This window comes from Mesoplodon densirostris, chromosome 6, assembly GCF_025265405.1.
Source record: "Mesoplodon densirostris isolate mMesDen1 chromosome 6, mMesDen1 primary haplotype, whole genome shotgun sequence".
Classification (NCBI taxonomy): domain Eukaryota; kingdom Metazoa; phylum Chordata; class Mammalia; order Artiodactyla; family Ziphiidae; genus Mesoplodon; species Mesoplodon densirostris.
The window spans coordinates 70145934-70170480 of NC_082666.1; the positions used below are offsets into that span (position 1 = coordinate 70145934).

Below are 24547 nucleotides of genomic sequence, written 5' to 3' on the forward strand. Positions count from 1 at the left end.
CAAGGAGAGAAAGGCTGAACGAGGGAGGGGGAATATTAAATCCCAAAGTCTGTGAGCAAAGGAAGAGCATGGTCTCAGGTATGAAGGACTGTGTTTGGGAGGTTTGGGGCTGTTTCTTGCAGGTAACTGGGGAGCCATCCCCATTTGAGCAGGAAAGTCAAACACATACATTTGCACCAGAAATATTAGATAATTTCCTATTTTAATCACTGTGCTAGGCTAGTAAGGCATCAAAGGGGTGGATATAGGACTTCGGAAGGAAGACTAATGGCAATTGGTCATCATTTGGGCCTAAAAATATCTGGAGTTTTTACCTTGAGAATTGGCATGATAGTGGTAACTTTGAAGGAATAAGAATATTTAAGAAAAGAAACTTACCTTCTTTGGCGATCTGGTTGGAGGAAGGATAGGGAATGTGATGCTGACATGGGATGTGATGAATTTCCAGAAAGAAATTGTTTCCAAGTAGAAATATCTAATAATATCTGAATAGAAGTATGAATAAATCCTTTGGGAGAAGTCTATGAGTGTTTAAAAAAAAACTTCTAAGACGGGAACAGAGGATAAATCCTTTTCAAAACAACCAGCATATGGGAAGGACTTTACCATTTCCAAAATGCTTTATGTATGTTAATTGGACTTGAGTGTTAAGATAATATCTGATATGGGTGATGTTATCTCCGTTGATGGCCAAGAGGAATTGGCAGGGAGAGGTTTAGTGACTTGTCCCAGTTCACAGGTAATAAATTAGAGAATTTAGGTTGACACCCAGAGCTTCTTAATACTTAGCATTGGTGAAGATACAGGGAAACCTGTGAATCACTGTATTACTTAAGGGAATACAGAATGGTGTGAACTGTCTAGAGAAAAACATGGCATGTGTACCGAAAGATTTGAAATTGATTATCGTACACCTTATGATCTGAAATTCCATATCTAAGGATTTATCCTAAGGAAATAATACAAATAAGGATGTTCACTGTTATGCTATTTCTAATATTTAAAAACCAAAAGTGATATTCAACTTGAGGGGAATTTATCCTAAGGAAATAATACAAAGATAGGAATCTAGGAATTTATCCTAAGGAAATAATGCAAAGATAAGGATGTTCACTGTTATGCTATTTCTAATATTTAAAAACCAAAAGTAATGTTCAACTTGAGGGGACTTGTTAAATAAATTATGATAAATGATTTAATAACACATAATCAAATGCATATTTCTGAATAATATTTAAAGTTATTAGAAATTGTCCATGGAATAATGTTAACAGAAAAAAAAATCGAGACGCAACTTTATACAGAGTGCCATCTTACTTTGAAGTATAAATATGATTGTGATGTCAAAAAGAGACTGAAATTAATTAACCTGATTGTGGTAGTCATTTCACAAAGTATACGTATATCAAAACATCATGTTGTACACTTTTAATATACACAGTTTTGTGAATTATACTTCAGTAAAGCTAGAGAAAAAAAAAGAGTGTATATAGAAAAGTCACAAATTAACAAGAAAAGGGGCAAACAACACAACAGAAAAATGAGCAGAAAAAGAAAAAGAAAAAAAGACTGAAAAGAAATGTACCTAAATGTTAACTATTGTTATCTTGGAGTTCTGGGATTATGGGTGATTTTATTTTCTCAGTAGTTATCTCAATTTTCCAACTTTTTACAAAGAGCATGCATCACATAATCAGCAAAAAAAGGTTGTAAATATGTTCCTGACACACAGAAGATGGTTAATAAATGGTAGCCAATGTCTTTAAAATTTAGAACATATAATAAAAAGAAAGTAAAAATTATGGTTAATCTTGCCACCCAGAGAAGATAACTGTTTACATTTTGGTTCACGTTTTTACAAATTTACAAAAATAGGATTGTAGTATTTTACATTTTACTTTTTAAATTAATGTATCATGAGCATCTTCTGTGTCAGAAAATATTTTTACATATCATTTTCACAATCCATAGTATTATATGCATATTGTCTAATTTATTTAATCATTTTCCTTTTAATAGAGAGTTTGTTGCTCATTTTTCAACATTCTGTTCAGTGCTGTGATGAATTCTTTGGATGAACTAGCTGATACATATGCATGCTTATTTGTGTATGTGTGTGTATAAGTTTGTGTGTCTGTCCGTATGCCAAATAATGATTTGAGTAATATGAAAATTTCATGTTAGCCAGGCTATCTAAGCATATGTCTTTGTGGTGGCAGACTATGCTGTGTATGAAGATCTTATCTGATCTGAGGTCACAGTGGCCCCTTGCCTGTGCCTTTTGTGTGCCATTTCTGCTTAGATTCCCTTTCTACTTAGTCTGCATTATGTATTATGTGCTTCATTTATTCCAGTTCACCACCCGCTTAGAATTTGGCAAACTGATTTACAGTTGCTAAGCCAGGCTGTTCAAGGAATTAATTGAAGCAAAAACATACTCTGCTGTACAAACACACACACACACAACTATACCAATGAAAGTTTCAGGGAAATTATTTCGAAGTCTTGACATTGTACTGCTTGGTAAGGCAATCTCCCCGACTCTATTCCCCTTCAAAGGTAAGAAGACATTGATTTCAAAGCCTTCAGAAAAGAAAAAAGAAAAAAAAAAGGTGGAAATATCCTGAACGTGATTACCAGATCAGGAGAGAAAGGAAAAGGGGTTGAAAAATTTTTTTTTTCCTAATACTCTTCAGGCTTGGAAGAACGAAAACAATAGAGATATGAAACAGCGTTACTCTCATGTGGGAGCCTAGACCCCAATCTGACACACTTTGGTAGTACAGTAATGGATTCTTGGTGAAAAGATAGCAGCTCTTTCCAAGTGCTCAGCCACCCTCTCTCCTCTTATTTTATTTTCTTTAAAATATTTATCACTCTGAAATGATCTTATGTATTTTTTATCTCTTTTTCCCCACTACAATATATTTTCCTTGAGATCAGGGACTGTTACCCATCTTGCTTATGATGTGCCACCAGAACTTATCATAGTTTTTGGCACTTGGTAGACATGCAGTAAATATTTGTAGGATGAGTGAATGAATGAAGGGCTGAAAAAGTGATGAAGTCACTAAGAGGGTTAACTCTCATACCTAAAGACACATTTTTGGCTAATAACTGGAGGATTTTAAGGTTAGAATTCATGTCTATGCTGCCTTCTAACCATTAGTATTCTTGAATTTTGATAGGTATGGAGTTTACTTCCACAGACTTTTAATAACTGGATAGTGACAATTCTTTTTTTTTTTTTTGGCTGTGCCACACGTCTTGTGGGATCCTAGTTCCCTGACCAGGGATTGAACCCGGGCCCTTGGCAGTGAAAGTGCGGAATCCCAACCACTGGACCGCCAGGGAATTCCCAACAATTCTTAAATAGACATCTATTAATTTTTTAGGAGCACATAGAACTTCTGGTTAGTATAAACAAAGCTCCTCTCCCCCAAAACCAAAAGTTTCAAGTATTAGATATTAGATTCTTGGATACTTTTCTGTTGTGAACCATGGTTGCGGTGAGCTTTTTTTTTTTTTTATTTATAATACCATAGGCAGTCTCAAGTGGATTTTAAGAGCCAACTTACAATACAACGTACTTATGATAAGATCATTAAAATAGAAATGTAAGATTAAGTAATTTAGAGGGATAGAAAAGTAAGTACTGATTATCCCCAAAGGATAACATTGTTACTATGATTTAATGCTGAGCTTCCTTACAAAAGACAAAAAGGAAGCTTATTGTTGTATTATATGATTCTCAAGAGTGGCAAACTTAATTTTCAGATACTGAATTCTATAATGAAGATATTTCATGAGCTTTTTCTGAATAGTGGATGCACAGTTTGGACATAGTGTTTTGGGTCCCTTACAGGATCACCCAGTATACTCCGTACCAGCCAGAGGTGTCTCAGGGGAGACTGGAGAGTTTACTCAATTACCAGACCATGGTGTGTGACATCACAGGCATGGACATGGCTAATGCATCCCTGCTGGATGAGGCCACCGCGGCTGCAGAGGCAATGCAGCTCTGCCACAGGTGAGAGGCCCAGCATGAGATTCCCTCAGGGGGAGGGACGTCTTCCAGTCTCACAACTGCTGTGCAGGCGGGGGTTTCCCTGCTCCGGTCAGTACCCAGTGACTTTGTCCCTCTTTCCCTCTCTCTCTCTCTTTCTCTTCCCCACCCCCTCTTTCTGTCTATCACACACATACACACATATTTGTGTCTATGAGATATGTTGTATCAGTATCATTATACCAGTTAGTTGAGGTAACAAACAGATGTGAAATATAGTGCATTTAAAAAGCCACTGCTGTTTATTGTTTAACATTATGTAAGAAAGACATTTTGCTCTTCACATACATAATGGTAAGTTCAGGGATGTTACAGCAACTCCGAGATAGTATCAAGGACCAATGCCCCTCTCTCTTTGCCATCTGTAATGCGAGGCTTTCATCCTGTAGACTGAAGAAAAACATACAACCTAAAAGTTGCAGGTTAAGTTTTATTTGGGGATCTTACTAAGGATGAGAGCCCCAGAGACAGTCTCTCACACAGCTCTGAGGAACTGCCCTGAAGGGGTCAGGGAGGAGCCAGAACATGTAGGAGGTTTTTGCTGGAAAAAAAACATGCAGTCGAACATCCAAAGATTACTGCCAATCACAAAGAACAGACATCTCAGGTTAATGTTAGTGCTTTTCAATATATGGGAAGATGCTAGAGTTTGGGCTCCTTGAAATTATTCCTTAGAAATGCATCTTAACTATCTTGGGCCAGTCTCCAAAGCAAATAATACTTCCTGTTTTTCTCCATCCTGAATTCCTCTCAGGGTGCACCATCAGTGGGCAGCTGCAGTGGCTAATGGCTTGATCCTTGTAGAACTGGGATGGCGGGCAACATTTTTTGTTTACCGCAATGGCAGACCACAGTCCCGTCCACAGCCCTCCTGGTCACAAGATGACTGCTGGAGCTCTAGCCATGACGCCTGCATTCAGGAAGAAGTAAAGGGTACTTCTAGCGAAATAAGCTCTCTTTAAATAGTGTTTTGGAAGCCTCCAGTCAACGATTTACTTATGCTTCATTGACCACCCCTACCTACAAGTGACCTGGGGAAATGCAGTTTTTGTCAGATGGGCACATTGCTGCCCCCTACATATTGGGGTTCTGTTACTATGGGTGACAGAATGGATATTGGGTAGGAACTAGCAATCTGCAATGTAATACGTAAACAAGTATCACCCTATTTTATGAAGAATATTCTTCTCAGGTTGTATTTAATGTTTTATAGCTTGTTTTCTTTTTCTATTTAACAATATTTTGTGAACATTTCCCCATTTCTTTAGTCAGCTTTCTAAACTGTGGCTTTTATTGGCTACATAGCAATATTCATTTGCATGGAAGTACCACAATTTATGTAACCTCACCTCTATTGTTATACATTGTTTGTTCCCATTTTTCACTGTTATTAATGATATTTTTGTGCATCTGTAGGATAAATCTTTGTCAAAAGTTCTGATTATTTCCTGAGGATGCATTTCTAGAAGTAGAATTGCCGGGTCATGGTTAACTTTGGTTAATATTTAGTTAATAATCGTTCTCCAGCTCCTCACCTCCTTTTGTTCTTTGCCTTGAGAATACATTTGACTTTACCTTCCAGGTAGAATTCTCATGTACATGGTCATCTGGTAGGGAAATCTGCCCACATTGATGATGTGTCTGTCTGAGGTTTTGGGGGGCTGGCCCTAGTCGACTGACTGGGTGACTGCAGTGGCTAACGGCTTGATCCTTGTGGAACTGGCGGGCAACATTCTTTGTTTACACTCTGAATGCCCATGTAAGTCTCTTTCTTGGCTTCCGCAGACTTGAGGGGTGGTTAAATTGATTCTGGTACCAATTCCAGTCAGGGAGGGGGGTTCCTCTCACACTGGAAAACAAACGAACAAACATCTGCTAGTGTCTGAGAATTCAGCTCAATCCTGACACCATCTACCTGGAGATAGCATCAGATTCCACAGGTTAAGGGCTCAGTTTTATAAAACTGCGCCCCACCTCTCTGCCCCTGCCCTACTTAAGCTGCAAGTCGCAAGCCCAGGTTGTTGCTTGTGCCTCTGACCAACTGGCTATAGATTGGGGTTCCAACAACCCCCTCCAACTCAGGATGCCATTCTCAAGTACAGGTTGTTACCTGTATTCAATCGACTGGAGTTTTCATGACCCCCTCCTCAGAGCAGCACACAGAACTCAAAGAAACATGTTACTTACTAGAACGAGTTTATTATCAAATGATATAACTCAGGAACAGCCAGACAGAAGGGATGCATAGGGGCTGGGTATGTTGAAAGGGCTCAGAGCTTCCACGCTCCCTCAAGAGATCCCCATTCTTCCCAAATCTCCTCACGTTCACCCGCCCAGAAGCTCTCCAAATCCTACCCTTTGGGTTTTTTATGGAGGCTTCATTACATAGACACAATTGATTAAATCTTGGCCATTGGCAATTGATTCAGCCTCCAGCCCCTCTTCCTTCTCTGGAGCTCAGGGTGTAGAACTGAAAGTTCCAACCCTCTAATCACACGCTTGGCTCCTTTAGCAACCAGCCCCCATTCCTCTGTGGGATGCAAAAGTCACCTCATTAACATTACAAATGACACCTTGATCACTTTTCACACTTAGAAAATTCCAATGGTTTTGGGAGCTGTGAGCCAGGAACTGTGGACAAAGACCAAATATATATGAGAAGTATATCTTGGTCATCTGAATGATCAAATATTTATTTCCTGTAAATCACAGTGTTGCAGTTGTGAACCTTGAACTCACTGGGCAGATATGGAGACCTCTAAGTTCCAGGCCCTTCTGCTTCCCAAGCAGTCCCAGGGGTGGGTTCAGGCTCTTCTTCCTGTCATCTTAGGGACAGCGGGAAAGGAATGCCGTTCCTAGTCTGTTTTCAGCTTTTCACTCCTTTTCACCTTCTCTCTTCCTCATCCACCTTCTCGCTGCTCTCCCATCCCCCACCTCCATCCCCTTTTTCTGAGTAAGAGCTTTCATCTCACACTTGCAGAAGCTGAGACCTTTGTAGTTGATGGGTCAGGGGTTCCCTCCTGAACTTAAGAGTCTCGGGACTACGCACACTCTGCAAGTGCTTGATTTGCTTCCTCTCTCTTAATTCTCATACCTTCCATCCTGCACTTAATTTTACCCTTGAGAAGCAGCCTTGTGTTTCTTATCCTTAGGAAATGTTTTCTTCAATAGCAGTGTTTTTGTTTCCATCCGAGGTCATTTAGGCTTAGATAGCTCTTCTCTCCAGAGTTATTTAGATATAGACTTTGAAGAGCTTTGTGCATTGGACAGTTAATTTTGTATCTCCCAACTCTACTTACTCTATTGAATTTATGCTCATTATAAGAATAATACCTGTTCATAGTGGAAAATTTCAAATAGTAGAGAAGGATATAATGACAAGTAAAACCTTGCTGTTTCTCAGTCCCATTCCATTGAGAAACTTGCCGTTAACTGGTCATGTGGATCTTTCTTTTTATACAATATACTTGTATCCTCCACTCATTTCTTTTTACCCAGATGCGCTTGTGATACACAAAATGTTATGCATCCCCATCAGTTTTGTTTCCTGGAACTATGGACTGTTAGAGAACTTCCTGAATTTGGGTCTTAGACCCAATGCAGTTCCTTTCATAGCTGTGTGGCACCTGCACGTATCACAACCTATCTGAGTTCTTCTCTGCTTCCTTTGAATGAGGACACTCGGTTTGGATAATCTCTAAATGCTCTTTTGGCAATAAACTTCTCAGATGATTTTATCTAGAAGACTTAGTTTTTTGTCCCTACTCACACCTAATCACTACCCTTTTCTTTCTTTTTCCTCATAGTATATTTTTAAAAATTTAAACCAGTTTAAGATTGATTTTGCTAAATAGGGTTAAAATGGGAATTGGATTTCAGTGAAATTCTAATCAGGAAATGTCACTGTTAGTTATTAATGACTCATTATTTTTTATCCTATGCTCAGACTTTCCTTAAGTACCATCTTTGCTTTGCATTCTTAGAAGATACTCTGATTTCTTTAATGTTCATGTTCGAATTGTGATTTTTCTTTTCAACAGACACAACAAGAGGAGGAAGTTTTTTGTTGACCCTCGTTGCCACTCGCAGACGATAGCTGTCGTCCAGACTCGAGCCAAGTAATTAATTTTATTTGTATTTTGAACTCAGGGATAATATTATGCTCATCTCTGCTGTTTCTTCCTCTAATTTCCAAACTGACTGGAGTTGAACCTGGTTTGAGCTGGGGTTATTGAATTTTACTTTCCCTCCCACTTTCTTCCCATGACCTCACTGGTAAGTAAGATGTGTCAGAATTCAGGAAAAAATACACAGTGGGTTTGGTCGCCTTTGCTTTATATTTTACAAAAAGAACACATTGTTTTGTGTTTTTTTTTTTTAAAAGAAAATTAAGAATATTAAAATAGTTTCAACAGTGTTTGGAAAGTTTGAAAAGCACAGGGTAAAAATGGAACTCTCACACAACTGTTATGATTTTGTATATATTCCTGCAAACATGGCCCATAGGGAATCCACATAATACCTAGTTTAGTATGATGTAGATGAAAGCATATTATATATTTTAAGTGCTCTAATCAGATAAAACAAACACAGCACAACTACCACATGTGGGTGTGTTTATTTGCTTTCTCCTTGTAAAAGCCTTTCCCCCATCCCATACCACCATTCCTTCAGAAGTGTTTTTCTGACATATGATAGGAATTAGATAGTTTCAGGAACCTAAGGAAGGTCTTCTTCCTTGTCTTACTGAGGTTTTCCATTCACCTAAGACCTATCCAAGGTCAAAGTGGCAATGGCTGTGTAGTTACAGGTAGTGGTTGTTTAGCCCTAGGAAGGCATGTTTCTGCTCTTGTCTCAGGCACAGGTACTGACAGGAAGGCGGGAGGGGAGGTGCTAACAGTGGCTGCAGGTGAGTTGGTGTGAAGCACAGTTACCACTGAAGGGCTGGGTGTGGGATGGGGGTGTGTGCGTGTTGGGATAGGGTAGGGGGTGGGGGCACTGAGGAAGGACACAGCATACGCATGCTCTATCGTAGAAAAGAAACTGTAGATGATTTGACTTTCCCTGTAAACCAAAAGCATGGTGGTTCTTTGTCTTCTGTCTTTTCAGGTATGCTGGAGTCCTCATTGAGCTGAAGTTACCCCATGAAATGGACTTCAGTGGAAAAGATGTCAGTGGAGCGCTGTTCCAGTACCCAGACACCGAGGGGAAGGTGGAAGACTTCACGGAGCTCGTGGAGAGAGCCCATCAGGCTGGGGTAGGCAAACCTTTCCTTGTGGGGGGTCCATGGAGGTGTGTCTCAACTTTGAATTATTATTGTTACTCTTTTTAGCATGATTTTAAAAAAATTTTTTTGTTTAATTTCTTTTTGGCTGTGTTGGGGCTTCGTTGCTGCACATGGGCTTTCTCTAGTTGCGGCGAGCGGGAGCTACTCTTTGTTGCGGTGCAAGGGCTTTCATTGCGGTGGCTTCTCTTGTGCGGAGCACAGGCTCTAGGCGCACAGGCTTCAGTAGCTGTGGCTCTCCGGCTCTAGAGCGCAGGCTCAGTAGTTGTGGCGCACGGGCTTAGTTGCTCTGCGGCATGTGGGATCTTTCTGGACCAGGGCTCGAACCCATGTCCCCTGCATTGGCAGGTGGATTCTTAACCCCTGCGCCACCAGGGAAGCCCTATTATTGTTACTCTTTTTGGTGTGTTTTAATTTCCACACCTTTATTGCTTGGTAAGGTAAAACTGCCTCCTTCCGACCTCCTTTTTTCAAGTTTGTTTTCTTCACTGGTTCCTGGCACATAGTAAGCACTCAGTAAATATTTTAAATGAATGAATGAGTAAATAAATTTCACAGGATACAAACCAACTCTGCCAGTCTGCCTATAATGGAGATAATTTGCTATCCTTCCACTGGTCTCAGGGAAGGTCACAACCTTATCCATTTTCTCTTGTTTCCTTTCTAGAGCTTGGCCTGCTGTGCTACTGACCTTCTAGCTCTGTGTATCCTGAGGCCTCCCGGAGAATTTGGGGTGGACGTTACCCTGGGCAGCTCACAGAGATTTGGGGTGCCTCTGGGCTATGGAGGACCACATGCAGCCTTTTTTGCTGTCAGAGAAAGTTTGGTGAGGATGATGCCTGGAAGAATGGTGGGGGTAACAAGGTAAAGCAGCTCATGTTTCTACCCTTTTATTGTGGTTATGGTTTTCCCTGATCCTTCTCTTGATCACAAAAGTTGTTGATTTCTCTTTGAATTTAACTGGGCCATTTTGGGTTGAATTTAACTGGGCCATTTTGGGTCGATTAAGGAAATGTAAACATAGAGTCAGAAGAGAGAATGTATTTGGGGTATGAATGTTTGGGGTATCAATGCCCTACCTACTCCCCAACCCCATCCCAACACACACACACACACACCACACACCCCCGCCCCCCCATTATTCCATACCTGGCCCTTCTCAAATGCCATGTACCTCTCCTCGAATGCCATGAATTTGTGCATATTTGGAAAGGTATGTGTACAATTTATAGCATATTTGTATTGAAGTCATAGAAAGGAATTTTAGATTGATGAAAGTCTTGAGAGACTGAATATTTTAAGTGTGTTTTATATCTAACTAGTTTCTTTCTCAAAAGTATTAACATGCCACATGGCTATGTAAAGACAAGTGCAATAAGAGATTACCATGCATACATTGGGTGTGACCTACCTTATTTCCTAGAGGCCTGCCCTTTGGCCATTTGAGTAATTTCCAAATGTACTTCTTTGAGTGCTTCTCATTGATGAAAATCCTCGGGTTAAGAATTGAGATGAATGCCATGATTATTACTGTGGAACTTTAGCATACTGTTTTTTTGTTTGTTTGTTTGTTTGTTTTTTGTTTTTTTTTTTGAGATACACGGGCCTCTCACTGTTGTGGCCTCTCCCATTGTGGAGCACAGGCTCCAGATGCGCAGGCTCAGCGGCCATGGCTCACGGGCCCAGCTGCTCCACGGCATGTGGGATCCTCCCGGACTGGGGCACGAACCCGCGTCCCCTGCATCAGCAGGTGGACTCTCAACCACTGCGCCACCAGGGAAGCCCTAGCATACTGTTTTTGACCTTTCATAAAGCTGGGCTATTAATGTAAATGAAGAGTCTGAATTAGTGAATGATGTGCTGGTGATGAGAGGTTCTGAAATACTTTCACTTTGTCACATGATAGCAAAAGGCACTTTGCTTTTTAATGTAAAAAATAATAGTTTCTTTAAGTATTCTTACATTACATTTTCGTTCAATGATGTCTCTTCACCAGATGAGATGAGACAGAGGGTTTTCTAATTTAAAAGGGTTTCATATATCAGTTATCATCTTCTGATTTTTGTATTGAACTTCTTACCTTTCTGGAAAGTGGACCTGAGAGTTTGATGAAATAAAGGCTAAGACTGCTGAATCTTTGTGGTTATCTAGATTTTTAATTGTATTAAGAAAGGAGAAATTTTATTAGAGACAAGTGTTAGGTTGTTAACATCCTTTATTTATAGCCATATAGTTGCTTTAGATTTCTAGTATAGAAATTCTGTTTCCTTTGTCAGGTATTTCCCTTTTCTCTGAGTCTGCCAAGAAGCTCAGAGTGAAGTTTATTCCTCAATTACCATCATTTTATTAGGCTGGGTGATTCCTGGAAAATTGTCTTTTAAAGTTCCCAGCTTATTGTATATATCTCAGTGCCTCAAATCCTCAAATTACAAACTGAAAATTAATAGTCCCCTTTAGAAGAAGATGGTTTGGAAATTGTTTCTTTATGGCCTTGCACCTAAGTAACTTTGCTGAATTGACTTAAAGGTGGGAAGGAAAGAAGCAGTTCTGTTTATGGCAACTCCTGGTGCTATGATGATCTGTACTAACCAGATGTTTTATTCTTGGTCCAGAGATGCCAGTGGAAAAGAAGTGTATCGTCTTGCTCTTCAAACCAGGGAGCAACACATCCGAAGAGACAAGGCTACCAGCAACATCTGTACAGCTCAGGTAGATCACATACCTGACCTGCTCAATGAATGTCTTACAGTCTATAGCAATGAGCTACTTGTTCATTTACTGAGTTGTTGCTTCATTCATCACTGAGCAGGGTGCACACCAAAAATGTCAAGATCTTGTTGGTAGAGAAGCCTTGTGGTCTTGTCAGAACGCCAATACAATGTATTTTACTGTGGTTCCATGTATGCATACCCTTCACCCGTTAGGGTCTCTGGCCTTCTTGGCCACAGGGCAGGTCCATTATGGGTGGTGACTGGGGCACCTTCTCTTAGAGCTGAGATGGAGGCCCTCTAGGTTAGTGTGAGGAAGGCAAGGTGAAGGTGCTTGAGGTGACTGTACTGAGGGGATAGTCCAGATTGGCCAGCCGGTGGTGGCCATGGGGTACTCTTACTGGGAACTCATGAGAGACATTTCTGCAATGTATGGGATAAAAGAGAAGGAGTTACCTGAACATTGCCCAAGGTCTCAGGTTAGAGGGAGCAGTGTTTTCTGACATCCAGCCAGTTCCTAGGATCAGGTGGAGGACCACTCCTGAGCATATAATCCATTCTCGGTTCTCTTCCATTAGGGGTCAGGGAAAGGGAGAGATCTCACAGATACCTCAGTAGGCAGTGCAGTGTTCTTCCCCTCAGGGCATTGGCTCACAGCACCACTGCCAGCTTTTAGAAAGCCTCTCCAGGGAGGGAGTAGACGATAAGGTCTTCCTATACTTTATTCCATATCCATTGGTCGTTGAAATAGTTTCCTCAGTTGGTTTTCCTGTATTATTTTTTTTGTCTCAGGGAGGTGGCTGCTTTTCAGGGAAGAGCTCCTCTAGTATCGCAGGAAGGAGCCAGTTGTCACAAGCTTGTCCTCTGTTGACAGCAAATTGATCTTTATGTGATGCCTTTACTTTCTGTAGTTTACCTTTCATTTGTTGAATTCCCTGCTTACATATCTTCCCTTCCTCTGCTGCTTTCTGCTCATGTTCTTCCATAACCTGTCTCTCTGATCATAAGTGCACTAAGGGCTTTCTGCTTCAAGGTTTGAATTAATTTTCCAGGTTAACTTGAGCTATCTACAATGAGCAAAAGTTACATTTCTACTTCTTTTTTCCTTCCAGTTCATGGATAGCTGATATTTCATTATTTAACTTGGATCGTAAGAGGTCTCTGTTTTTCAGCAATGAATAACGTGATGTTTGCCCTAGAGACAGTCATACCCTGTCTTCTCTGATTTTCACTTTCTTATTCTGGAGATTTTCTGACTCTCCATTGTCTATTTCATCTCATGTGTTTCTTCTCATAACTGGTTGCATGAAACAATTGCTTGTGACGCCAGTGTCATTTTCTTTGTAGGCCTATAATTATTCTCTTTTGTTCGGAGATGACTGATATTTTTTAAGCTGCTCCTTGAGCACTCTATGTCATTACTCCAGCCTTCTTCTTGTAGCACCTCTTCCATGTTCTTCTCAAGGCTGCCCCATTCCTCTTGAATGTTGTAGGGTCCACACTGGACTTCTCTTAGTTTTGCATCACTGATGGTGCAGAACTTTTTTTTTTTTAATCTCTGAAAATGCATTACTGAATTCTTTAAAAAAAATCTTTCTGTAAACTTGTGACATTTCTACAGGTGTCTGAATTTGCATCATATCTTCTTCTTTATATTCTCTTATTTCTCAACTTCTACCACAAGCTTTCATTAGCTTTTTCTAAAGTCCAGGGGTATTGATGTATAATTTACATTTCATTAGCTCTTTTATTGGGATATAACTCTCCATATAATTCACCCATTTAAAGTACACCGTTCAATGGTTGATAGTATTTTTTTTTTTTTTTTTTTTTTTTTTGCGGTATGCGGGCCTCTCCCTGCTGTGGCCTCCCCCGTTGCGGAGCACAGGCTCCGGACGCGCAGGCTCCGGACGCGCAGGCCCAGCGGCCATGGCTCACGGGCCCAGCCGCTCCGCGGCATATGGGATCCTCCCAGACCGGGGCACGAACCCGTATCCCCTGCATCGGCAGGCGGACTCTCAACCACTTGCGCCACCAGGGAGGCCCGGTTGATAGTATTTTCACGAAGTTGTGTAACCATCACCAGCATTTCATTTCTGGATATTTTCATCACCCCTAAAAGAAACTTGTTCCCATTAAACAGTCACTTCCTATCCTTCTCCCCTCCCTTCAGCCCCTGGTGACCACTTATCTCCTTTCTGTCTCTATGGATTTGCCTGTTCTGCATATTTCATATAAATGAGATCATACAATATGTGGCCTTTTGTGCCTGGTTTCTTTCATTTGAGATAATGTTTTCAAGGTTCATCCACGTTGTAGAATTGGGAAGGAAAAAATTTTTTTTCGTCTAACCTTCTAGGTTCTTTTAGCTGATCTAAGAATTAAATTGATATGAGACAGATTAACAGGAGAAAATAACATTTTATACATACATACAGGATCCCCACATATATGAGAGGCTCAGAGACCCCACATACATGAGAGGTTAAAGGACAGAAAAGTAAATAAGGTTATACATGTCATCCTGGGCTAAGGAATGGGATAGGGGCCAGGTGCTTCCAAGCATGGGAGGGCCATTCACTGGATGATAAGAAGAAGAACAAGATGTTTGGTAATTAGTTGTTTGGTCTGCCATATAGATGGGGCCACTTAGATAAAATTTATCTTTGGTAATAACTCCTTTTCTGGGAAAAATCCTCAATATAAATTCTTCTGGGCAGTTAAGGGAGGAGCAGTAGTTTCTCTTGAGCCCAGAAGGTCTCCATTGCCTGAACTCAAAATAATCCACATGCTAAAGTGGCACATCTTAGGGAGGCCTGTTTGGAACCCCTACAGTATCATGAATCAATACTTCATTCTTTTTTATGGCTGAAGAATATCCCATTGTATGGATATATCATATTTTGTTAATCCATTCATCAACTGATGGGCATTTAGGTTGCTTCCACTTTGGGGTACTTTGAATAAGGCTGCTATGCACATTTGTGTATAAGTTTTTGTGGGGACATATATTTTCAGTTCTCTTGGGTATATTCCTAGAAATAGAATTTCTGGGTCGTTGGTAACTCTATGTTGAGCTATTTGAGGAACTTCCAGACTCTTTTCTGAAGTGGCTGCACCATTTTACATTCCCTCCACCAATATATGAGGGTTCTAATTTCTCCACATTTTCACCTCTACTTGTTATTGTTCCTCTTTTTGGTTATAGCTGTCCTAGTGGGTGTGAAGTGATATCTCACTGTGGGATTGATTTGCAGTTACCTAATAACTAATGATTTTGAGCATCCTTTCATGATTCACTTTTTAAAAAAAATAAATTTATTTATTTTATTTATTTATTTTTGGCTGCGTTGGGTCTTCATTGCTGCACGCGGGCTTTCTCTAGTTGCGGCGAGCGGGGACTACTCTTCGTTGCGGCACACGGGCTTTTCATTGTGGTGGCTTCTCTTGTTGCGGAGCACGGGCTCTAGGTGCGTGGGCTTCAGTAGTTGTGGCACGTGGGCTCAGTAGTTGTGGCTTGTGGGCTCTAGAGCGTGGGCTCAGTAGTTGTGGTGCACGGGCTCGTGAGATCTTCCTGGACCAGGGCTCAAACCCGTGTCCCCTGCATTGGCAGGTGGATTCTTAGCCACTGCGCCACCAGGGAAGTCCCCATGATTCACTTTTGATTACTTTAAGTATCCTAATTATGTTGTTTGTCAGATTATCAAAGAAATCTGAATCTTCTTGGTCTCTCTGTTTCTCTGAACTTCCTTTGAATGCCTTACCAAGATTTCTAAAAGTGACTTCATACTTTTCATTAATTTGTTGGTCAGTTGGTTGATATAGTCTCCTGTTTGTAGAAAGAATGATCTCTAGTTTAAAAAGTGACATGAACCAGCCTCCACAAGGCTTCTGTGATGGGAGGCTTCCAGAGCATTCTGTGAACATCAAGCCTGAGTTTTTATTCCCAGGCAGCATAACCATGAGCCATGATACACTATATTATGGATGTTTTACTTCAGACATGCCCTCTCCATAGCTATAACTTGTTGTGGTTCTTCCGTATTTATTTCTAATTGTTATACAGAGTCCACAAGAGTGTCTGTACTCTCTCTGGCGCTTGGTCCAAGAAAGTCTACTGCTGTGTTCTCTGATGTCTTCTTTTCCTCATTTTCTTTATTGACTCTGATTTCACTTTCTGGCATTTTGGCAGTGACCCCAGAGAGATTCCTTCTAACAGCCTCACAGAGGAAATGTGTACCTAACAAAATAGATCTGATATTGAACATCATCCAACTTTAAAGCACTGTGTTTCTCAGCTGAGTAGTGTTTCTGTTCTGTAATGTGCCCCTTCCCACCTTGAGATGATTGAACAAGAAGGTGGACCTTGAACTGCTGACCTAGTACATTAGGACAAAAGTCACTTTAGTGGGACTGGAAACTCATAGAAACCATGGTGCTGGACCAGTGAGATGGGAGGGGCTGTGGGAGAATTGAATGGACTAAACAGGTGAGGAGTCTGAGACTAGAGTTTGGGTCAGTTACCTAGGGTGATATTGCATGGTTAGAAGGCTGCTGGTTGGTAGGATCTAGGGTGGAAAAGCAGGTGAGGGATAGGGCCAAAAGGCGGAGAGACAGGAGGTGGCCCTCCATGATTTTCCCCCACATTGGCACTCATTTTGGTTTCTGACCCTTGCCATCCTCTTTTTATCCTCCTCCCTGACCCAAGATGCCACCACAGTGGTCCCTTCCTTGCTCCCTATGCTGGATTCCCTCCCTGAGTCTCTGAGAGATTCTAGTGCCATTCTTTCCTATTCTCTGTCACACTAGAATACACACTTCCCTGTAAATATTTTTGTGAAACTTCAATCAACAGTCAGGAGAGATATCTTTACCTGAGAAAGTGACCTTACTGTCAGCAGGGAATAAGCCAGTAGGTTCTGGTTTTCCCTTCCTAATATATCTCCTGCCAACTCATTTTGGTTTTATTCCCCTGCGTCCTGCATTTTCATCTTTGGTGGTCCTTTGCATAGATTCACCATTCACCTCTTGGTTGGCTGAAATTCAGTTTCTAGTGCTTTATTTAAGGCTTCAAGAGAATTATACTCCCTGAGTTCTTGTGTGTTTGAAAATTTTTGTTGCTTTTATCCTTGAAGAACTGTATTATTGAGCATAAAATTCTTAGATCTCACTTTTTTCCCCTGAGGTCTTTGTTGTTCCACTATCTTCTAACATTAAATATTGCATCTCCATGTCTGATGACAGCCTGATCTTCCCCTTTATGGGATGATTATGTTGCGTGGGTGGAACGCCTTACTAATGGTCACATTCAAAGGTTTAGTATAGTGACGCTAGGGTGTCTTGGATGCTGTATTTACCCCTCAGATGGTTGGGCAGATTATAAATGGTCTCCAGCTATCATAGAGAAGGCAGGGAGTCTGATCATTTTGCTTTGTACCTGCTTTTAGTTTTGGCATCTCAAGTCAGAAAAACAGTCCCTCCCACTGATCATCTTCCTGATATCACATTGTTGAACATGATTCTTTAAATGCTTTTTTGTCATTTTAGGCTCTCTTGGCGAATATGGCTGCAATGTTTGCAATCTACCATGGGTCCCACGGGCTGGAACATATTGCTAGGAGGGTACATAATGCCACTTTGATTTTGTCTGAAGGTGAGTCAGTTTTCTGTTTTAAAACTTTTGGTTATAACAAGACCGATACATGTGAGTAAATAAAATTGAAAACTCACTGCATGTCTAATACTACATGCAAAATTAAAAGTCAAATAAAAACCTAGGAATAATATTTTCAACATCTATGAGAGACTGAGTGTTAATATATTTAATATATTGAGCTCTTCCTCAGTCCCCCCACCCCATACACAAGAAGAATGAACACCCTGAGAGAAAACTGGACAAAGGACATTAAATAAATGTAATTTTAAAAGAAAGTATACAGATGAACATATATAATTTCAACCTCACTATTAATCAAAGAAATGTAAATTGAAAGAATAAAATAGTGTTTCTCTCATTACATTGGCAGAGTTTAAAAAGAATGCTGATATTGGTATGACTTTTATGAGGGCTTGTAAACAGTATGTGTCAAAAGCTTTTAAAATGTGCCTACAATTTGATACAGAAATTCTAGGAATGTATCTAAAGGAAATAATCAGATAACGATGTAAAGGGTGTGCATTGAAACATTATTTACAATAGCACAATCTTGGAAACAGCCTAAACGTCCAATAATAAGTAATTGGTTAAATTATGGTACATAATTTAAGTTTGAATATTACATAGCCATTAAAAATAATGATAGGTGTTGTGATCTGAAGAAAAGCAAAATCTTCATGATACATTAAATTTTTTTAAAAAAGGTGAAGAAGTATATGTATGTGATATATTACACACACACACACACACACACACACACACACACACACACACACACACACACACACACACACACACACACACACACACACACACACCCTTCTAGAGGAATCTATACCAAGAAGCAACCACTAGGTATTTCTGGATGGTGATTATGGTGATTTTTTTCTCCATTTTTATATGTATTTCACAACTTTCTATAGCATAATAATAAACATTTACCTTTTTAAAAAAAATAAATTTATTACTTTATTTTTGGCTGTGTTGGGTCTTGGTTGCTGCACGTGGGCTTTCTCTAGTTGTGGCAAGCAGGGGCTACTCTTTGTTGCGATGCGCAGGCTTCTTATTGTGGTGGCTTCTCTTGTTGTGGAGCACGGGCTCTAGGTGCATGGGCTTCAGCAGTTGTGGCACGCAGGCTCAGTAGTTGTGGCTCTCAGGCTCTAGAGCGCAGGCTCAGTAGTTGTGGTGCATGGGCTTAGTTGCCCTGTGGCATGTGGGATCATCCCGGACCAGGGCTCGAACCTGTGTCCCCTGCATTGGCAGGTGGATTCTTAACCACTGTGCCACCAGGGAAGTCCTACTTTTTTTAAAAAAAGCACCGACCAAAACACTGGGTAGGAACAGACTGTAGTAGGATTTACCTCTTTACTTCTGTGAAGCGTCAGTGGCAGAGGGTCTGGTTTCTACATAGAGAGCCGTGGCTATCCTATCTTGTCTAGGTCTCAAGAGAGCAGGACACCAACTCCAGCATGACTTGTTCTTTGACACTTTGAAGATTCAGTGTGGCTGCTCAGTGAAGGAGGTCTTGGGCAGGGCTGCTCAGCGGCAAATAAATATTCGGCTGTTTGAGGATCACACAGTAAGTCAGACTTTCAGTTTTGTATGTTTGTTTGTTGTACAAATTCTATAAAGTTTTATGACTTTTCTCACTAAAATTTCTCTTTATTTAAAAAAAAAATCAGTATTGGACCTTTGGGCACAACTTCTTTGTAAACAATTTTCATTTCCGGTTTGGAACATTGTGACCTTTTAAATGATAATCCATTGTCAGCTTTCCTTAAGATGTTGTGTTTTCATATATGGGACTCTTAGGCACATATTTTGCTCATAATACTCCTTCGTTCACAATATGACTGTTCAAGGTAAAGGCTATGATAAGTGATATGATAAGGTAAGTTAAGGGAAGAAAAAAGTGAGCATATCTAGTACCAAAAGGAATGCCCTGCAGCCATCTGCACTCTTTTAGAGTCCAGAAGTGGCTGTAAAACTCTCAATCTTTTCACGTTTGGGACTGGTCTAGCCTCCTTTGCCCAAGGGCCAACTTGGACATAATGATACCCTGTTATTTTAGAACAACTGAGAGTTTTGTCCAGCCCTTTCTCCCCTTTGACCTCTCTTGGAATTTCTGCACTGATCTTGGCATTTACAGCTGATGTTTTCCCTTTCATTTTCATTTCTGTAGCTTGGTATTTCTCTTGATGAAACAGTCAGTGAAAAAGATCTGGATGACTTGTTGTGGATCTTCGGCTGTGAGTCATCTGCAGTAAGTAAATCAGAATTCACATTCCTCATAATGACTGTTTGAGGAGGTGTCACAGATGGCTTTACCTCTTATGGGCCTGAGTGTGAGGGAGAGGGCGTGCAGGAATGACATTAGGTGGCCTGCGTTAAAATTTTGCCACCGATTGTCCCTTGCTACTGTGGCTGCTGATAGTTAGAGGTTACTGCCGTGGGCCCTAGCCAGGACTGAGCAGCAAGGCTAGTTGGAAGGATTGTTAATGGTGTTTAATTTAAACTATTCCTAATACAAAGATTCATGACATTGGCATCTTGGTTATGTTGATTCTGGGAAAACTGACCTAATATGTGCCAGGTCTTCTGCTGTACCCTGAGGCTAGTGGTAAATCAGACATACTTCCCGCCCTTTTGGAGCTTATAGTCTAATGAGGATTCAAACAGGCACAAGACTGCAATCCAGATGATGTACTATGATGGGCACTGTCCAAAGATGCTCTATGAGCCCAGAGTGGAGGGGGCTTCTCACCAACACTTGGAAGACACTGTCCTAAGCTGAGACCTGAGAGAGGAGTAGGAGCTATCCAGACACAAGTGAGAAGAAGGAGGATGGGGCCAGAGGTGTTCCAGACACTGGGAAAAGCAGCCACAAAGGCTAGGAGGAGAGAGGTTATATGAGAACTAGAAACAGTTCAGTGAGACTGAGTTGGTTTCTAAAATGATGAAATAGCAGGGACGTGTGAGCAGGAGAGTCTGTGGGATGGAAGAGAGATGTCAGCTACCTAGACCTGTGGCATGGTGCTCATCACAGCACTCTACAATGCCTGGAGCATAGGAGCCACTTAGTAAATATCTGTTAAATGAATCAATGAAAGGAAACAGAAATAGGTTCCAGAGTGTTGATCAGTGCTGTCCTGGTTGTCTAAGTCCTCTTTGAGAGATGACTTCAGTATCAGATAACAAATGTAAATCGTCAAAAAAGTATTATACTGTTCTCTTTTAATCTTTAATTAATAGACAAGACTGAATAATATCTTCCCTCTAGAACTCTGCAGTACATTTAATCACAGATATTTGTTCCATGCATTTGAAGAATATTTACAGAGCAACCACTGAGGGCTCTCATACTACCGGCCTGGAGCAGAATGAGGAGCAAACCATGTATTTCATTATATATTCTGGATATTAAATGCTTATCAGATATATGATTTGCAAATATTTTCCCCCATTCTGTGGGTTATCTGTTAATTCTCTTGATAGTGTCCTTTAATGCACAAAAGTGCACTTTATTTTTTCTTGTGTTGCCCATGCTTTTGGTGTCATATTTAAGACACCATTGCCAAATCTAAGGTCATGCAGATTTGCCCCTATACTTTCTTCTAAGAGTTTTGTAGTTTTAGCTTGTAAATTTAGGTCCTTAATCCATTTTTTAAAAAAAATAAATTTATTTATTTATTTATTTTTGGCTGAGTTGGCTCTTCGTTGCTGCCCGCGGGCTTTCTCTAGTTGGCAGCGAGCAGGGGCTACTCTTTGTTGCGGTGCACGGGCTTCTCATTGTGGTGGCTTCTCTTGTTGTGGAGCACAGGCTCTAGGCGCGAGGGCTTCCATAGTTGTGACACATGGGCTCAGTAGTTGTGGCACACGGGCTTAGTTGCTCTGCGGCATGTGGGATCTTCCCAGACCAGGGCTCGAACCCGTGTCCCCTGCATTGGCAGGCGGATTCTTTTTTTTTTTTTTTTTTTTTTTTTTTGCGGTACGCGGGCCTCTCACTGTTGTGGCCTCTCCCGTTGCGGAGCACAGGCTCCGGACGCACAGGCTCAGCGGCCATGGCTCACGGGCCCAGCTGCTCCGCAGCATGTGGGATCTTCCCGGACCGGGACACGAACCCGTGTCCCCTGCATCGGCAGGCGGACTCTCAACCACTGCGCCACCAGGGAAGCCCAGCAAGCGGATTCTTAACCACTGCGCCACCAAGGAAGTCCCCTTAATCCATTTTGAATTAGTTTTTGTATATTCTATAAGATAAGGATCCAACTTCATTCTTTTGCATGTGTATGTCAAGTTTTCTCAGCACGATTGTTGAAGAGACTGTCCTTTCTCCCACTGAATGGTCTTGGCACTTGTATTTTATTAGAATTGTTCTCAAAGATAAAAGAGCAATGTCAAGTGAGAATCTTTACTTGAGTGTTATCATGGTCGTCACTTTTTAGATAGCCCTTTAAAATAGTTCACTGGAACTTGCTTCCTTATTCAAGGAACATGCAGGGGATGTCAACTTTTTTTTCTTTGGCAGTAAAAATTGTTCACTTTTCTTTGTTCACTGTGGCTAAGTTCAACAGAACTTAAAAACAGTGTTTTGGAGAATTGCCACAATGCATGACCCCTGACATCTGTCATTGCACTGTGCCAGATATCCCTGGGGTGGGTGGTCAGGGAGGTGGGAGGTTGGATGGTAGGGAATTTCTGGTGCTCTGTCAGAATACACGCTGAATGGAAGCCTTCTTTACATGTGGTTCCAGGCATGCTTCCTGCCTTTCAGTTTCTGTGGTCTCTCCATGCAGGAGCTGGTTGCTGAAAGCATGGGTGAGGAACGGAGAGGTATTCTAGGGACTGCCTTCAAGAGAACTAGTCCATTCCTCACACATCAAGTGTTCAACAGGTTTGTGTGACTTCTGCATTGTGTGCTGTGGCTTGGGAGCATGGTAGAGAGTGGCTTCTACTATGGCATTCTGACATGGCCTGGTTTATTGTGGCTCAGCCTGACTCACTACTAAATCCCAATTCTAACCTGGGCAAAGCACACCTTATTTCCTGGTGGCTGTGCTCCCTTGACACTATAACCCCTAATTCTACTCTCAAGAAGATGGGAGTTTCGAGGCATAGTCTCCAGGCTGAAGATCATACCCAGGAACTCAACATCCTCTTCTTTCCAGCTCTTCCTCTCACGCCCACAGGCAGCTTTTTGTCCTAGGGCATCCTCTGAGCTTCATGGGGGGTACACGCCCTTCCATCTGATGCTTTGTTGGCATGTTGTCCATGGCCTAATTTGATCTGTATGTTGAAGGTAGATCTCAGTGTGTCTTACCTTTTAGAAGGATGTGTATGGGCTCTTACCTAACTATATTGGCCTAAACCATGTGTTTTGTGTTCACAGCTATCACTCAGAAACAAATATTGTCCGATATATGAAGAGATTGGAAAACAAAGACATTTCCCTTGTTCATAGCATGATTCCACTGGTAAATTATTGCCTTTATTTCCATTTCCCACCCTACTCTGAACCCACCTCTTTGGGTCACATCTAATATGCTGCAAGAGGGATGAATGGGTGACCATTCGGGGAGATGGGAGGGCCGATCAGATAGACCATAGGATGTCACTAATGTAACACACTTTGGCTGTGCTTCTTAAAGGGGTCCTGTACCATGAAGCTCAACAGTTCATCTGAACTCACAGTAAGTAGGTCACTTCTATTAAAAGGGAACTTAGCAGAAACAGTGTCTTGGCTTATACATAAGCAGATAACTAGAGAAAGCTGCTACTGGGACTGTGATTTAATAACTGCTTTAGTAATCCTTTACCTTGCTCTTCAACAATCTTGGCAGAAACCCTAACTTTATCACAACCTGATCATTTAAATTTATGGGTGAAATTATTTTTAAATCTTAAAATAATTAAACATATAGTGTTTATGTCTTCCTACCTTCCCCAACTCCCCCCACCACCCTTTTAAACCTGCCATGTTGAAAGCTTTTATCAATTTGTAGTTGTTAAGCTCAGATAGAATTAAGAACCATAAGCCTCCTTTCTAGAAATCCTTTCTCAGTGCCAGAAAGGTAGAGATTAGAGGCTTTAATTTATTTCTTGTATCAACAGAAGATTTGTGTCCCCTGCTATGGTGTTTGGTAAGTATCTCTACTAGGCTAGGATGTTTCTTTTTTTCCATAGGATTAGTCTGATATGACAAATCACATCAGGCAAAGAAAATCATTTTTATTCTCATAGGAGGATTTTCCCCATTTGCTTTTATGTTGGTGTTTTGTTCTGCTTCATGAAAAAAGAATGATATATGTGCTATGTAAGAGTTTGAGTAAACCATGCCTGAAACAACTCATTGGGTTTCATGGATATAAATCTATTCAGGGGCCTTTTTGTTCCTGAAAAAATAGGAAATGGTTATACTTTTGTATAAGTTCCCTTTCTGGGCCTCTGTGACCCACTTGTAAAATGAAGACAGTAATAGTACTTACCCCACAAGATTATGGTAAGAGTTAAATGAATGAATGTATTTAAAGTGCTTAGAACAGTGCCTGGCACATAGTAAGCACTCTTTGTGTTAGCTGTTGCTATCATCATCATCATTATTAAAGTTAGTCTTGTTATTACTATTACAATATGTACATATGTGTATGTTTCCTCCCTTCTTGCTCTTCAGCCTATCACGTGGAAAGAATTTGCAAACATCCACCCCTTTGTGCCTCTGGACCAAGCTCAAGGGTACCAGCAGCTTTTTCGAGAGCTTGAGAAGGATTTGTGTGAACTCACGGGCTATGACCGAATCTCTTTCCAGCCTAACAGGTAAGGGGATTTCTTCTTCT

At 40.9% G+C, this 24547-nt stretch overlaps 1 protein-coding gene across 1 annotated transcript in view; it reads left to right on the forward strand.

Moving 5' to 3' along the window:
• The window catches only part of GLDC (glycine decarboxylase), a 97695-nt gene that overhangs the window by 24087 nt on the left and 49061 nt on the right, over positions 1 to 24547 (forward strand). Inside the window, exons 4-15 of the mRNA XM_060102155.1 lie at positions 3866 to 4030; positions 8107 to 8184; positions 9176 to 9323; positions 10018 to 10214; positions 11963 to 12059; positions 17606 to 17711; positions 19154 to 19293; positions 19897 to 19977; positions 22511 to 22608; positions 23104 to 23188; positions 23363 to 23404; positions 24385 to 24527. Of these exons, the coding sequence (XP_059958138.1) occupies positions 3866 to 4030; positions 8107 to 8184; positions 9176 to 9323; positions 10018 to 10214; positions 11963 to 12059; positions 17606 to 17711; positions 19154 to 19293; positions 19897 to 19977; positions 22511 to 22608; positions 23104 to 23188; positions 23363 to 23404; positions 24385 to 24527 (1380 nt within the window). The remainder of the gene's footprint in view (positions 1 to 3865; positions 4031 to 8106; positions 8185 to 9175; positions 9324 to 10017; positions 10215 to 11962; positions 12060 to 17605; positions 17712 to 19153; positions 19294 to 19896; positions 19978 to 22510; positions 22609 to 23103; positions 23189 to 23362; positions 23405 to 24384; positions 24528 to 24547) is intronic.